At 44.3% G+C, this 16,660-nt stretch overlaps 2 protein-coding genes across 7 annotated transcripts in view; one reads left to right on the forward strand and one right to left on the reverse strand.

The window, feature by feature from the left end:
• farp2 (FERM, RhoGEF and pleckstrin domain protein 2) overlaps nucleotides 1–2,849 on the forward strand; it is a 51,005-nt gene extending 48,156 nt beyond the window's left edge. For all 5 annotated transcript variants that reach the window (XM_035412684.1, XM_035412685.1, XM_035412686.1 and 2 more), the window contains one exon: nucleotides 263–2,849. In XM_035412684.1, coding sequence (XP_035268575.1) covers nucleotides 263–353 — 91 coding nt within the window. In that variant the 3' untranslated portion in view covers nucleotides 354–2,849. The remainder of the gene's footprint in view (nucleotides 1–262) is intronic.
• stk25a (serine/threonine kinase 25a) lies at nucleotides 2,635–16,369 on the reverse strand. Of its 2 annotated transcripts, none has more exons than XM_035412690.1 (11): nucleotides 15,990–16,369; nucleotides 9,670–9,900; nucleotides 8,770–8,826; nucleotides 8,569–8,677; nucleotides 8,016–8,173; nucleotides 7,168–7,353; nucleotides 6,600–6,745; nucleotides 6,287–6,395; nucleotides 5,926–5,997; nucleotides 4,963–5,099; nucleotides 2,635–4,475 (listed from the first exon to the last, which is right to left on the reverse strand). In XM_035412690.1, the coding sequence occupies exons 1-11, from the start codon at nucleotides 16,017–16,019 to the stop codon at nucleotides 4,436–4,438; spliced, it is 1,275 nt and encodes a 424-aa protein (XP_035268581.1). In that variant the 5' UTR covers nucleotides 16,020–16,369; the 3' UTR covers nucleotides 2,635–4,435. The 2 variants fall into 2 exon arrangements, with proteins under 2 accessions (XP_035268581.1, XP_035268580.1); XM_035412689.1 differs by lacking the exon at nucleotides 15,990–16,369 and adding an exon at nucleotides 12,622–12,739.
• Nucleotides 16,370–16,660: the final 291 nt, after the last annotated feature.

Below are 16,660 nucleotides of genomic sequence, written 5' to 3' on the forward strand. Positions count from 1 at the left end.
TGTATCCAGTAGGTTTTTTGGAAGAGCATTTTCTTTTTTTCTGTTATCTTTGCCTTAGGTCCAAGCTGAAATGGGCTATGGAAACTTTTATAATTTTTTTTTTTTTACAGTTTAGAAATAATGCACCCAATTCAACAATCAACTGTCAGGCAATAGACAGGACGAGTGCATTTAACTGGAGTCAATATGTTAAGCATTTAAAAATGTTAAAATAGTGATTAATTGCGATGGTGGTATAAGGGACTATGCTGTTGTTCCACAGGTGGATGGAGGTGATCAAGAGTGCAGCCAACGCTACTGGCCGAATGAGTATCCTCATCCCCAGCGACCCTCCAGAGATTAACGGCAACTGAGGGCCTCTGTAGGCGGAGCTTCTGGAGATGGGGGTGGGGCCTCACAGACTCCTGGGAGAAACTATTTTTGGTTTTTATTATTATTATTATTATTATTATTATTATTATTATTATTTCTGAGAAAACGGCTCTCTCGTTGGTATTAGGTGTGGTTCAGTAACAGATTAAAAGACTGGAAGAAGTCAACATGTTTTTTTTTTAACGCCACCTGACTTGGAACTCCTAATTTCAGCAGTGCACCTGTTTCATTACCGCTGCATCCACAGTTCTGTAGGCCGCTGCCCGTCTCTCGAGTCCTGAGTAATGCCTGCTGCCACCGTTTCTTTCCACTGCACAGCTGTTGTACCTGAGGACTGCAACACGTTACACAGCTGGCGCAAGACAGACTGCGAGCACTGAATTCACAAGAGGAGTCATTTTTTTGTTGAAGGATGGAAGTAAAATTGGGTAACATGCAAAAGTGAATAACCCACACCCTGACATACACTGGTGTGTGTGGTGTGTGTTACACAGACCAGATCAAATGTTGCCAATTTGAAAAGACTGAAACCTCTGAAAGTTTACCTATACCACCTGTGGCAATTGACTGCAGTAAACAACTGAAAATTGCTTTGGAAACTGAAATGGGACCAGCTTTATAATAATCATTTAGGAAAAAAAGAAAGCCACACGTTAAGTCAAAGAAGAGGTACATTTGCTCAGGGAAAGGATGGGGTATGGTGCCCTGAGCTGAAGTCTGTAAAAAGAACAAGGGGTGCACAGATCTCGACTAGTGTGAGGGGAAAAGTCTAGCACTGAGGCACACTGTGCCGTGAGACACCGCATGTGGAAACGGTAGAGGGCTGACAGGACGCCATGTTGGTGAGGGCATTGGGAAATGCAGGGAAGCCGTACGTACGTCTGATGGAAGGTGAAGAGAGAGTAGCTGAGCAGAGAGCGTTTCTGACGTTGCCGTCGCACCTCTGGGGAAAAAGCCAGAGTTGGAGGGATTTTTGGCTTGGGATGGGTGTGAGGGTGGGGCTGCATGTGGGCCTTACTTGGTGAACACTGCCGTTCAGACAGAGGTGTGAAGATAAAATGAGAGCAGGGCCTATTGAAGCAGTAATTTCTCAGACTGGTTTGGTAGTTAAACATTTATGGTCTGATTGGAATGTTATGTAGAGCATGACTTTGAAAGAGACTGACTTTAAAAGAAGTGATGTCGAACATTTTTAATGCTTGCTTTTATAACTAAGGCATTCTGAGAGTGTAATTTGTATGTTATTTATGACTATTCTGACTGAATACTGAGATGTATTAAAGATAAAACCTCAAACCACTGCTGTTAAAAGGAAGCAAATGCAGATTGTGCAGAAATATCCAAATGTACAAGTAAACAGAAATATTTGTTGACCTACTATTTTTTTTATTCTGAATTGTGACAGTACATGCTCAATGCCATTTCTGGGAGAATTTGCTTATTTATTTAAGTCATTCAGGAAAAAAGTGAAATGAACTAAAACCAAAAAAGATTGTTTAAAATCTACCACTAACAGGGTCATTCCCTCAGGCTAATCAAAGTGACCTTGTGTACCCCCATCCCTACTTATCACATTTGTGGGACTTCATTAACAGTGTTGTTGCATTTAAAAAAAACTTTACAATTGTTTTTTTCATTTTCACTTAAATTTTTTATTTTCAGCATTGTATTCAGTCATACTTACAATGGCCTAACTTAGTAGCCAGGTTTATTGTTTTATTTATTTTCAGTCTAACATACTGTTGGTCAACAAATGGTGAACATCCATTTATTGCCCAATGGAACATTGTTGGTGCACCAGAGGGGAGTTTGAAAGGAGAGTACGATGCATTTCAGTCAAAAGCAATTGGGGCAGGCTTAAAATCCGTTTCTGGGGACTGGATACCCAAGAACTATGCTTTTCAACTGATGTGGCCATTATTCTCATTACTTATTGTATAACCGAAAATTTGACAGTGATCCTCAAAAGTGAGTGTTTCAATAGCTGTCTTTGGGGGGTCAGATTCCAGAGGAAGAGTACTTGGAGCTGCAGTTGGCTTTAGATGCTTTCACGTGATTGGTTGAGAGCTGTAAGAGCTTTCTGTAATTGCATGCAGTATTCTTTATGAAGGGCCTAGCAGTTACCTTAAGATGTATATCTATTTCATCCGTTATATTGTTTTCAAGACAGATTATTTGCGGTCAGTAAGTTTGAAGCTGTTGTGGCACATCTACTCATGAATAATGATTTAGTTTGTTTTTTGTACATTATTATATGTTGCATTTTTTTTTTTAAACTGCTTTTGCAGTGTGTGTTTAAATAATGGCTAGTGCTTCACAGCACCAGTAGTATGCCAGGTCTACTCATGGGGCATACTGTGTTTGGTGACTGGGTTCTGTGATTTGTTGAAATCCACTATGCTTTTCTGTACCCATTCTGAACACACAACAAGGCAATTAGCCGTGCTTAATTGAAAAAATAAAGCCAGTCCAAATGAGTTTGGTGCAGGCAAATTAACTACATTTAAACTGAATGGATTACACTTGAAAGAAGCATAAAGGTCTGTCTGAACACACTGGTACAGCAGTGTCTGTCAGGTGCACTGCACGCAGTGGGTGAGTTATTTTGCACATACAGGTTTTCACAGTATTTTTAGTACATAACAGGCTTAAACAATTAATATGTTCATCATTTTGAGAATGCCAAAATGTTTCAAATTAAAGAGTAATGAGCACTGTCACTAACAGGAAAGCATTGATGTTGTACTGAGGGTACAAACAGTATCATATTTTTTAGTTCATCCAAGCTCCTCTCCAAGTTAAACGTTTAAAATATTTCATTTGAAATAGTTTAGTTCTTCAGTAAAAACCTTTATAATAGGCATGTATTCCATGTAATGACAATGTCCATTTTTCCTTCTGTGAGAGCTTTTATAGTTGTCAATGGGAGTTTACATCCATATCAATTTTCCCTTCTGCACAAAGGCCAGTATAAGCTGACATCGTAACCCATACACAGTATTTTATACCGCAATTCTCGATGAATCGACGTGAAATGTCACATCGTTAGTAAAAATTAAATCGCTATGGTCATTCAGGTATTGCTGTGGGAGGACGGTTACAGATTGCTCGACGGATCACTCGCCGCTGGAGGTCTTAATTAGACATGGAAACCTGGTCACCGAAAGAACAGCGCCCCCTACCTGTAAACTGTGTATAAATCAAAGTGAGCACAAGTTGCTTTACATTGGCTAATGGTGAGAATTCAGCCCCATATACCCCCCCTGTTATAAAGTGCAGCTGCATTGTAGTCTCTGTTGTATGTGAGGACTGGAATTCTCTCTCGCTCGGTCTGGACGCGAGGGGCCTGTGGGACAGAGCTCCGAGCATCACCGCCCCCCCACCCAAAAAAAAAAGAAGAAATGTAACTTCTTTATCGGGGAGCGTTTAGAAACCGGTCAGGGGGCTCCGCCATGCACCCGTCTGTCCCCACCTTGCTCGTTTGATTTATTTCCTCCTCAAGAGATGTTCTCACTCTCACATGACTTCCTGTCTATTTATTTAGTAGCGTGTAGGAGTCCCGTTCCTGCAGACCCTGCATGTTGCCGATCAAGCGTTATTTCAGTGAAAAGACAAATAAAATTTGGACTTTAACAGCAATCCTGTCTCTGCTTTCTCTCCTCTCTGGATTTCCCCTCCCCCTCATGTTTTTGCGTGGCATCGACCTCCGTCGCATGTGACCGTTGTGCCGGGTGGGCCCGGCCAAGAAGCACATAACTAGCGACCCGCCTTCACCTCCGTTGAGTTTATTGGGTATGACATGGCCTCATGGTTTATACACAGCCCCTGAAATTTGTTTTTTTTTTTAAACATTCACAGTTCTATGACGAAAAAGTGTAAAAATATTGGATTGTAAGCTCTAATTAAAAGGTCTGTGGGGAGTGGAAGGGGGTGGTGAGCAGGAGAGCTCTGGTCTCTGGGAGCCAGAAGCACCTGGGACTGGATGGGCAGGGAGGGGTTTGTCCAGATGGTTTTCCCAGGGTGGGGGGGTGGGGGGGGGTGGTGGGATGGCAGCCACCGGGTCTCACCGCGACGAGGGCGTGGTGTTCCCGTTTAGTGAAAACCTGGCGGGGGGTGGAGAAGAGAGAGGGGGTCAGGGCGTGGGGAGGGCATCTAAGGACCTTCATGAAAGCATTCTGACTTTCTGTGGGGATTTGCCATCGTCAATGTGGTGGTTACATAGTCTCCCAGTGGAGTTTAGATCAAATAGTCCAACTGGGAGAATAATGAGTAATTCTGAAAAACAGATCTATGATTCATGTCTAACTAATCCCACCCCCCCAAAGTTTGTAATTCCACATTTCCATTACATCAGCGGTAAATTAATTCAATTTTGTTGCCTGTGCTCTTCAATGAAATCAGCTGGCCTCGCAAAACAATCTTAAAATTTCATTAATTATATGGATGACTTTTTCTTGGACGTTTCAGATTTTCATCTCAAACTTCGATAGCCTCGATGTTGTGGCTAAAGCTTGGTTAAGTGTCCGTTTCTGGGATAAACCGCCTGGTTTCTCCCCGTGCCTCTGGAAACCCGGGCGGTCGGCCACTCACATGCGTACTCTCTCCATCATGTGCGTGACCAGGCGGTCGGAGATGCCCGGGCAGGACTCCTCGGCCAGGCTGAACGCGTTCTCCAGCTCCTCGACGGCGCCCAAGCTGCCGCCGCCCGCGTGCCGCTTCTCCTTCAGCTAAACACAGGAGTCAACCGGGACCACGGCTCAGTCAGAGGGGCTAAACAGACAAACAACCGGGGCTTCGAGAACCGCTCGATGGGCGGAGTCATCATTAGCGATCTGATCCACCGATCTGAAGGAAAGTGACTGCTGTGGACGACAAATCTTTTTGGATTGGTTTTGTTGGCAGCAACCGGGAAGCTCCACCAGTCAAGGCCATAATTTCAACCCATATAATTTTTTCATGTTTTTTCCCTCTTTTACTGCCCAGTTTGGAATGTTCAAGTCAGGCTCACACTGCAGCCACCACTGTTGACTTCAGAGCCAGAGGGGAAGCATGTGCTCTCTCCTAATGCATTCGATATCACTCCCTGTTTCTTATCACACCACAGTTTGCACGTCGAGCTCGCTCAGGCATGACTTGCATGATGAACAGTCACTGGTGCCGAGATGATGCTGTCATCTCGGCTGACTGAAACCCTTCCGTCCCTGGGCAACACTCGACCCAATTGTGTGTCGCCCTACGAGGCTGCCAGCCACAGTCATTTGGCATTTGGATGGAATGGATTCCATACTAGACCCATGGATGGGGTCCTATCCATGCACTAGAATGGTGCCTTAACAAGATGAGCCACACAGCAGCCCATTTCAGCCTTATATATGACTTATGAAATGACTTCATCAAATACTGTTTCAATTGGTGTGGACTGAATGCTGTTATCAGTGTGACCAAAAGAGATCCTATGGACTGGCCAGCGACTGCTTCAGATGCTATCATTCAACACATGATGTTACTGATATCTTTACTGATGTCAGCATTGAACTCTCAGATGGTCTTTACCTCTCTGAAGATGGGTGTGATCAGCGATGAGAGACACTGAGACTTGGGCTGCCTCTTCACTGCCTCTGTCATCTGTACAGAAAACAAGCAGATAGCTCAATTTCCATACTTAGCTGACCTTTTTAAGACACCTCCTACAGATAGAAAGCACTCTAGGTTAGCAAGACAAGAACTTCAACCTCGCAACTTCTCAGAAAAGATCTTCTGCCCTCTTAATCATATGAATAATTCATTAAGATGACAAATGATTATTGCTAAAGCATGCTAAGTCACAGGTGGGCTCCTTTGCTCTAAGGTCCAGTTGTGTACCGCAGAAGGAAGAGCTGTTTGTCTGTTTGTCATCACGCAGGACTGCCCTCACCTTTGAGTCCGAATTGTTGAAGCTCCTCTGCAGTTTGTTCAGGGAGCTGGGCCGCACTGTGGGGAAGGTCCACATGGGACACTGGTCCCTGTCGTCCCCGTCACCGTCCCTGTGTGGGACCGCAAACGGTCAGAACTCTCGCACACAACGCCGAGCATTACCAAAGAAATGCACAACTCGAGGCCGCTGCACAAGGAGAGGTTTAATTACGGGTTAACCGGATGGGGGAACAGGCAGCGAGGTGCAGGTAAGGCAGGATGGGAAATGAGGTGGAGGTACGAGCGGGAAGGCCTGACGGATTCGGCGCACGCACATGTCCGAGTCGTCGGAGCTGGACTCCTCTCCGTGGCCCTCCGACTTCCAGCGGCGGTACCGGTCGATGAGCTCCGCCAGGTAGGACGTCTTCTTGGTGTAGCGTGTGATGAACTTGTGCTTCAGCAGCTCCTTGGCTGTGGGTCTCTACGGAAAGGACAGCACTGTGAGAGGCAGAGAGCACTGCAGCACACATTCCAGTTGGTAAGCTCTGTATTATTTGAACTGAACACTCTTTTAAACTGAACACTGCTTTCCCCACAGTTAAGGCTGAAATGTTTAATTTTGATTCATCTTATGAATATCATTGTGATACATCTCATGGGGGGCCCCGCCAAGTTACCCGTGGCAAAGGATGTTCAGTTAACCTTGACCTGGAGGTACATAAACCAATACAGCTCTGGAAACTCCCTTTACCAACCAGAGTCTCCTCATGTACAGAAGTAGAGAAGAAGAAAGGAATGCGAGAGCTGACCATCTGGTTACTGTGGAGCGTCTGTGACTGAAACGCAGCTGTCTGCGTACCGAAGCTCCCCTGTCAACGGGGCAGGAATGAAGGCCGTACTCACGAATCGGGGATCTTTGTTGAGGCAGGCCTCCACAAACTCCTTGAAAGGCTTGCTGTAGGTGCCCTCGAGGGTGGGCGGATTGTTCTTGGGAATGAGGAAGAGGACCCTCATGGGATGCAGGTCTGAGTTTGGGGGTTCCCCCTTCGCCAGCTCGATGGCTGTGATTCCCAGGGACCAGATGTCCGCCTGCGGTAGAACACAACCTAAATAGCAATCTTCACGCTTTCTGTGTTTTACAGCAGTTTTTCCACTGCATATATTTTTAAATGTACTCAAAGAGCAATTTTCTGAGTGCTCAGAGTAAATAACAATGTGTAAATAAACAGTAATAATTGAAAAGAACAGAGATTAAAGGTAAAGATAACATTATTCAATATTAGTCTAGAACATAACACACAGACCGCAACCGAAACTAAAATAAAAGGAAGTGCAAGAAGCAGCGTTTATGACAGGAAATGGTCAGATTACAGCATGGCCTGCTGAGGGTGGCTTGTTTTATGGCAGAGATAACAGGCCCAAAATACAATGCATCTGGGCAAGCTATTCCATAACCATGAGTCAATACTGGAATGAACTCTGAATGAATCTAAAGGAACAACCAGCAGTCTCGGCGACTGTGCAAAAAAAGGCTCACTTTTTGCCCGTGCTGCACAGAAAGGTAAAAATCAATCAGACCGTTTGGTTTCAAAATACAGCCAGAAGTGTTTCTGCTAATGAAACCACTCTGACTGCTTTGAAGAAACCGAAACCTGTTGCACACAGTGCCAGCCTTCCATGGTAGTACTTTGTCTCCGGCAGGCTGGACTCGGACCCGCCACGCAGAGAGCAGAGCCGGGCTGCGAGCTCACCTTGAAGTCGTACGCCGACTGTTTGATGACCTCGGGCGCCATCCAAAAGGGCGTGCCCACAAACGTGTTCCTCTTGATCTGAGTGTCCGTCAGCTGCCCGGCCACCCCAAAGTCCGCCAGCTTCACGTCACCCTGCTCCGACAGGAGCACGTTGGCTGCTGCTCGGGGGGGGGGGGGACAAGGGGAGGAATTTGAGGAAAGAAAAGCCACAGGACAAACGCAGAGTTCGGTGCAGCCCTCCAAGGCCGCAACATCGCATATGCCACATCTTTACTTCAACTGACAAACATATGGCAGAATGTTGACTTCTAGTATCAGAATGGATAGAATTGAATAAATGACTATATTTGCAATAATTTAAAAGATGATTTTGCTTTAATTTACGGACCGTGTTTGGATAATAGCATTAATGTACAGATGATATGAGCCTATGGTGAATATAGACAGCAATGAGGTGCCTGGCTCTAAGAGCCTGAAAGGGACTGAAAAGTGCGCTGGTTTTGGCTGGGCTCAGTTCCCTGGTTCTGGGACCCTGACGGCGCCAGGCTCGGACCTTTGATGTCCCGGTGGATCTTCCTTTCGGAATGCAGGTAATCCAGCCCCTTCAGGATCTCCCTCAGGATGGTGGCGATGTACGTCTCCTCCAGAGGCCCCGGCTTCAGCTGCGGGAAGAGAGCGGTCAGAGTCACCGGCAGTTCGAGCGATGCGGGGCTAAGCTCCGGCCCCCGTACAGGGGGTGACAATGAGCGCTTACCAGGTCTAGGGCTGAGCCCCCTCCCAGATACTCCATGATGATCCACAGCTTGGTCCCCTGCAAGAACACAGTGTTGCTGTGAGATCTGTGCCAGTGGTACAGGGAAGTAGAGTTCAGCTTTAGTGCACAGCCTTATTTACTGACCCGAGCTCTGCTCAGGCTTCCTTAACTGAGCCATTTTTAATACGCATCATATGTACACTCAGCCTAGCTTAGCCATTCAGCTTAGCTTGTCATCGCTTCATGAACATTTTACCATTCCAGCACTTTCTTTGTTCTCAAAAAACAGGTAGGGCTCACATTCAAAAAAGAAGAACCATACATTTACATTATTTGGGTTCCTCATTAAGTTACTGGTATCAGGGTGAAGCTGGTAAGCACACGTTTAGGCATTCAAGCCACCGTCTGTTCTAATTACAAAATGGCTGTTAGCCTGTTTTGGCGTCACATGTTAATATCAGTAAATGAACAAAAAAGAAGAAGAAAACAGGTGTTATTTATGTGTTTTTCAGTGTGAGCCCCGCCTATTATTTTTCAGTTACGGTTAGATGCACCAGGCTGATTTTAAGCACAGTTCATTTTTAATGACTCCATGTTTGTTCAAATGAGTTTTGATCCAAACCCTTCCCCAGCACCCTCATTATTCCACACTCATCCAGTCATTTGCCTCATACTATAGATCAGTGATAACCAACTCAGTTCCTGGAGAATGGTTTAGTTGAGCTGCTGATTAGTAGAGTCAGGTGTGCCGAATTAGGGTTGAAACGAAAACCTAAAAGATCGCAGATCTCCAGGAACAGGGTTGATTGCCGCTGCTCTAGATCCTAGCAAATAAACATCTGGTGCTTCTAGAATGGCTTGGAGGTCGGCTGCAGACAGCAGGTGGGGTGAAGGAAGCACCTTGAGGAAGGAGCCGAAGTACTTGGTGACGAAGGGGCTGTCGCACTGGCTGAGCACGGTGATCTCCTGCTGGATGTCCTCGATCTCGTCCTCGGCCTCCTCCAGGTCGATGATCTTGATGGCCACCACCTCCTTGGTGCGGTTGTTGATGCCCTTGTACACCTCCCCGAAGGAGCCCTTCCCAATGCGCTCCAGCTTGGTGAAGTACTCCTCTGGGTCCAGACGAGAGTTCTGCGCGGACGCACACGCGTGTCAAACGCACACAAAGAGAGAGAGAGAGAGAGCAAGAGAGAGCGCGCTTAAACCAAAGATGGCATTATCAGTAGGGTGTTGAAGCTCTCTGAACATGAAGGCTTAAAGGGCAAATAAAGCGAGATTCAATGTGATTGCATTTTATTGATCCCCCCCACTGTTGAAAGGTTAGAAGTAAGACTGCAGGTGGTCTAGATATTTTACTTGCCGCGCACTGTATCTAAAGCATGCCTCTTTGACTCAGCTACGTCATGACGACATTGAGAGTGGGTGTAGCTGCCCCAGTGATGCACAATGCATCCGGAGGTATCAAGAAGACTAATATTTTGAAATTGGTGTTTTTGTCATATTGTCATTTTTTCAATTTTTAGCTGGCATTTATTAACGGAAAATGTTTCAACACTCAGAGGAACTCCTGAGCTGAACCAGGAAGGAAGACGATGCATGTGGTCTCCATTGTGATAAACGGCCTACACTCACACTATTCTAAGACACACACCAAAGTCAAATTTTAGCTGGGGTTTACTGGAACCTAATAAAAATGAAATACTCCCAGTGCAAACACATTTGCACTCAATTCTGATCTAAAAATTACAGACTAATATTCAAAGACAAACTGTAGCCTACATAACATTACTTCATACTACTGACTGAGAAATTATTAAAAAGTGTGTTGAAGGGAAAAGATGAGCAGGATCTTGCCATGGTCCAACGGGGGTGGGGGGGGTTTCCTAAGGATGTCACAGTGTCTCAATACCACCTTTGGCAAGTGACTAAATGTTGGTGCCAATGATAAACCTGATATTCAGCGAGAACACCTCTTCCACCTGCAGTTACTAGGCAACCGGGCATATACACTACACATGCACTGTCACCGTGGACTGTGCATCTCTTTTGCAACTCAGGGGTTAAACGAAACCTTGTCCTTCTTATTTATGTATTTATTTACTTTTCAACTCAATATACAGTTTTATTTTTCCATATCATGTAGACAATTTATTCAACTGAAAATCTGAATCAATGGTATAATGAAACAGTACTTTTGAAAAAGCATGTACTTTAGTTTAAATGGAGGGGGCATTCTTGAGTGATATTCAGCATTTCACATTCATATGATCATACATACATTTAGCTACCTGACAGACACACCATTGAACAACGCCATAAAGCCAAACTGCTTCAGACACCTCCTGACTAATTTGTATTTCCAAAGCCTGACTCAGTCACTCAATTACTGAAGGCTCCAGGCTGTCAGCATGATGTAAGTGCGCACGAGCGCCAGCAGTGCATCGTCAGCAGCCTGCTCTTTGTGTCTGCGGGGACAGGTCTGAGGGACAGCCGACGATGTACATGCCGGCTCTGCTGCTGTCCTTTTGCTGCAGAGTCATCCTCAGCCTCCGGGCGCAGCCCGGACTGCACGTCAGTCCAGCTCACCTGCAGCAGAGCAGAAGGCCGCCCATCCCCGTTAACAGGAGCTCCGTTCTCCACCGACGCGCGTGCAGTCATGTACGGCGCTCGCCATCAAGTTTAATCCAGGCCACCACCCTTCCGTAACGATCGACGCCCTCAGCGGGCTAAAACTCAAAAAGCAAGATACGCTGCTAAATATAGGTCCGCGGCCCTTTAGGTTTTTTTTTTTCGCCCGTTTACGTAAGCGTGCTCGTGGCTCGCACAAGACGGATGGCGTAGGGAGACGCTGCGGTCCTCATCGAGCAGCTGAATCACGGAGCTTCACAGGGAACGAGTGAGTCAGCGGTACACGCCGTCCGGCCAGCGAGACTGATAACCGGCGGCGCCGCGCGCAGACAAAAGGAGAAGCTCCGCGGCGGGTAGCCTACATTTCTCCCACACAGAAGCGACGGCGCCAGCGGCTGCACACAGCTCCTGATAGCCACACCGCGGGCCCCCGGAGATTAATAGCCTATTATAAGCCTATTATAAGCGTGTGGGGTGATGCGACGGTTAACAGGGTGGGTCACCGACAGCCTTGAGAAACGGGGTGAGATATTTACGTGCTGTGGAAGAGGATGTAGGCTACAAATGCAGGACCACTCTCCACAATTTAAATATATGTATACATTTGCAGGGAAACAACATAATGTAGCCTATCAACACTTGATAAACTGAAAATTCATACCACACATGGATGCTAAATATGTGAGTGTTTTTTGTCATCTTTAGGCTACTTAAACCCTTAAATTCCACTGGCCATGAAATTAGACACCATCATCTACCAATAACATTGTCTTAAATTATTGCTTTTACTGGTCATTGATTAAAGATGCAGTGTAATAGCCCACATACTGGTGTAAAGCTTAGACTCTTCATACTTTGATGCAAAAAAACCATGTCTCAATTGGTACAACCACTAGAGATAACAAAAGAAATAACAAGGCAGTCCCCCCTTCCCAAAGGAAGGCTGAAATTGACGCACCTGGTTGATGATTACGGTATTTTATAATCCAAAAACTGTCCACAACAAAACAAACAGCTGCTTCTCTACTGAGATTTACTTAACAAATTACCCCCAAGCCAAAACAAATAAATCCACTCTTTGTACATAGACTAGGAAAAGTCAATGCATTATTTCCCCTTGAGTAGAATGCCTTTTCAGGAGTACCAAAAAACAAACATTTCTGTAGATGTAAAAACAATTTCAAACAGAAAAATTGCCATTTTTCTAAATAAGCAACTTCTTACCTTACAAACTGTGAAAATTACCTCGATTCCATTCAATTTCAGACATTCCATTGCTGAGTTAATCATCAGAAAGCAAGACCATACCTGAAAAATCGTCTCTCTCTATGATCTAGCCATCATGACTGGAAACACCGTTATATGTTGCAGTCACCTGACAGGCTCGTATTCTTCCAGATCATTTCACATAGTTTGCATATGCAAATTACAGGGCTACAGCTGGTCCCCCCTCCCTCCCCTTCCCCTGACAGTTGAGCACAAGTACATCAGAGGGCGCAGCAAGGGAAAACCAAGTGGTTTGATTATTAGTGTGTGCAATAAGCAACCATTATGCACAGAAGCTCTCCAAAAGCATACCTTTTGACTGAAACACAGGGCTTAGCCAAAGAAGAGGGAATGCGGATTGTGTAGTTCCAGGGGGAAGCACCCTTGATAAAATTAGCCTAACTTCCGGAAGTGGAAGATGGGTGGGGAAAAACAGATGTTCACAATGTTCCAATTTGGAGTGGTTTGGGGGACACTTGGACCCAGTTTTGGTAAAAACACATGTCAAATGCTACTGCTTTGTTCAATCAACTCCAAACTTTTTTCCTAGTGTTGTAAACATCATGGGGTATGACTGGAAAAAGAATCTGGTTTCATCCAGTATCATAAGTACAGGTAACCACTGCTGAAAAAAGAAAACACAAATTATTTTTGGATTCCTTTTATTGTATTTCAGAATAAATATGTCCTGTATGTGGATCAAGGATCATAGGATCAGGGGATTTGGTCATTTTGGTACATGTGTGCTCTTTATTTCAAGCTTAGAACCAGTACTGTATATAGTTTTGGAAATACTGGGGTTTATTTAAGACAGCAGGGTTTTTTTTGTAAGGGGTTAAATTTTAAGGGGTTAAACAACTTGTAATCTAACGCAGGCCTATTACATGAGTCACTGGCAAATCACCTATATGACTCCTGGTTTCACAAACTGATAATGAATACAAAACCGAAAGAATAAAAAGGGTCTCTTCCGCCTAAATCATGTGGTGCTTTTGCACCGCTCTCATGCGCAGCAGAACTTGGGGAATAAAATCCAGTTATTTACATGCATTCTGCAAAATTTTAGCATCTAACTTGTATGTTAACTGAAGTTCTCTTATTTTTAAAAATGGCAGTGCCAGATCGTCAACTTGACATTTTGGGTTTTTTTGTAAGTAACAACTGTTGAGGCAGTCTCATTCACAGATTTTAAGAGATGCTTCGCAAAGGAATTTAACGTTTTCAAGCCAATTATAACGGTTCAAATCCTTCTTACTGGTATGGACTGCTGCAACAATTAGGCGCTAGTATTATGTATAATTAAGCGCCGTATTATTGCGCTACTGAATAGGCCCAATGTGTCTGGACGCGTGCGTGACTTGAGTATGCACACTACGGTATCCTGAGCCGCAATATTTTTATGAATGGTGCGCAGTTCAATCCCACTTGGATTCCACACACGTTGACATCATATGATCAAAGTTCAGGAGATACGCCCTGTCCCTACCGGTGTAAGTTGTGTACTCGGGGCCTTTCACAGTAATGAGCCTTTTATGCTCTTTTAAATGAGCGTGCAGGGCAGTAAAATGAAGGAAAGGACATTTTAGGAAAGGTTTCCTTGTCCGTTCTTTTGGTCAGCACGTGTTCTCCCAGCGTGAAGAGCAGATGTTGCCCCAGGGTGTCCTCCACACTCCACTCTGCATGGAGTTCCCTGACAGACTCACTCCTTTTGTGTGCATTACCATTCAAATCTGTTGCTGAGGCGATGCAGCAGGAAAACAAATCACTGCTTTTTGAATGGTGTGTGGCCAACTTTGGCAGGTACAGTACACACTATCCCCACCCACAGTAAGCTATAGTTCCTGCATAGTCTGGAGCCACTATCCAGATTTTTGACACCAGTATTCCACATATATATATATATATAAACACTCCAAAAAGGTAATTCTGCCCTTCCCACAAAAACAGTCCACACACTCTACAAGAGATAATTCCATGTTTTTTTTTTTTGCCTATTTACAAGATGCAAGAAGGCTGCTGGTGGAATTGGCTGGCTTTACAGGATCCAGCCTTGAGTACAGCCCCCAAAGTTTGTTTTGGGGTAGACTGTAATTTCAACTAAGGTCAGCTGGACAGGACTGATTAAATGGAATATGAGGCTAGGAGAAGTATCCATCTAACAGGATTTATGAACCGCATAAACAAACTATTTTTAATCATTGACAAAGATGTACTAAAATATGTATCGTAATGGCCACTCCACTCACTGGCTGTCCTCATTATCTTTCAGGACTGCACTTATATTAGTCTCATAAAATTAATAAAAATGATAAGCTCACCCGGAAAAGGTTTCGATAATATCACCAGCCTGCCATGAATAGTTATGCCACTCAAGTCAAAAGAAGGCCATGTAAAATGAATGCCAAATCCAAATAAGTTGCAGATAACATTGCAAAAATGGCATTGGTCCGAAATATTTCAGTAATTAGTCAAATATTTATACCGATCAATCAAAGATGTCTTATTTTGTCCAAGAGTCAAATGCACCAATGATGCATGGGACCCAACCCCAAACTAGGAACAGGCTTAACTGAATGTACTAGCTACTATTTGTCAAACTTATCTCAAAAGTCAAACACCAACTCAAATTACTCCCCAATGTTCATATAGGCCCTAGAACAACACTATAACTACACTAGAACTGCACGACAAACAGAAAATTATTTTGAGACAAAAATTGGTAGACTGTCCTTTGCCTAAAGCTTATATTCAATTTTCATATTTATACGTACAGCTAACTAACGCTTATATTGATTATATAAACTGCTTTGAAGACACGCCATGTCTCAATTCACATATAGTGGGACACATGTTATCAACTACACACTAATGTTGGAATAATGTCAGTGTCCAGCCCATCCCTTCCAGGTTCCCATCCAAAGTACAATACCAATGTATCGCTAGTTAAACCAAGTATTACAGTTATTGCCTGTATTCTATCAAGCTCGCAAAGTATAACGTTAAATATTTTCTGGCTGTAAACCTAGCAAGCTCACTATTCACACAAGTAATCTGCTTGTAACTGGCAAGCCAAATAGCCATCAAGCCATCCGCATAAATGAAACAAATAGCTAGCTAGCACGATAATTAGCTAAATTGTATATCAGTGCTCCACTGAACAAGTGCATCCCTTCCCTTCACTTTTCTAAGAATGCCTCTAGTTAGCCAAGTCGTGACAGTAAAAGCCAATGCGCTCACCCAGCGCATTTGCAGAATTTGCTCCCCAGCCCCCCTCCCCTTATTTGTCCTCCCCCCAACCCCCCTTAAGAAAGGACCCCCAGAATTACCTGGTTCCTCAAGTCCCGGAGGTGAGCCATAACGGCAGGCTTGTCAGGAGGAGGAAAGCCGTAGCCCTTTCCGTCAGGAAAGGGTGATTGTCGAATTTTTCTTCAGTGTTTTGTCCTCCTCGTCAGAGACCCTGTAGCCTAGCCAGCTAGCAAGCTAGCTACATAAACAGCCTCCCTTTCTGTCACTCCACCTTGTTTTCGGGTTCGATTTGCCCGCTTGTAAAATTTGCAGCTCCGCCGAAAGACTATCTAAGTATTGTGTGACTCCATGTATCAAAGCGGCAGCTGTCAATGGATTTTCAGGTTTGTGTATCAATTTTTAATTCTTATCTGGAGACTCGCTCCTCTTTTAATGCAAAGAAGGGACACAAATGAACACGCATGCGCGAGTCACTCCTACGAGGAATATTGCTTCTGGGAATTGTATTTTTTGCACAGCCTTACGAACTGACTGATTTGAAGAGCTGAAAGGATAATTTTACAATTACATTACAGTCTTTGTAGGTTCTGATCATTTTTGTGCGACTTGGCATTCCAAATGCTTTTTAATCACAACATTTTAGTAGTTCTGTGTATTTAATTTGTAAACCAATGTCATTAACAGCATTATATATATAGCTTAATTATAACCAGATGATCAAAGTTAACAGAAACAAGCCTGCTAATTCAAG

This window comes from Anguilla anguilla, chromosome 4 (genome assembly GCF_013347855.1).
Source record: "Anguilla anguilla isolate fAngAng1 chromosome 4, fAngAng1.pri, whole genome shotgun sequence".
NCBI classification, from domain to species: Eukaryota; Metazoa; Chordata; class Actinopteri; order Anguilliformes; family Anguillidae; genus Anguilla; species Anguilla anguilla.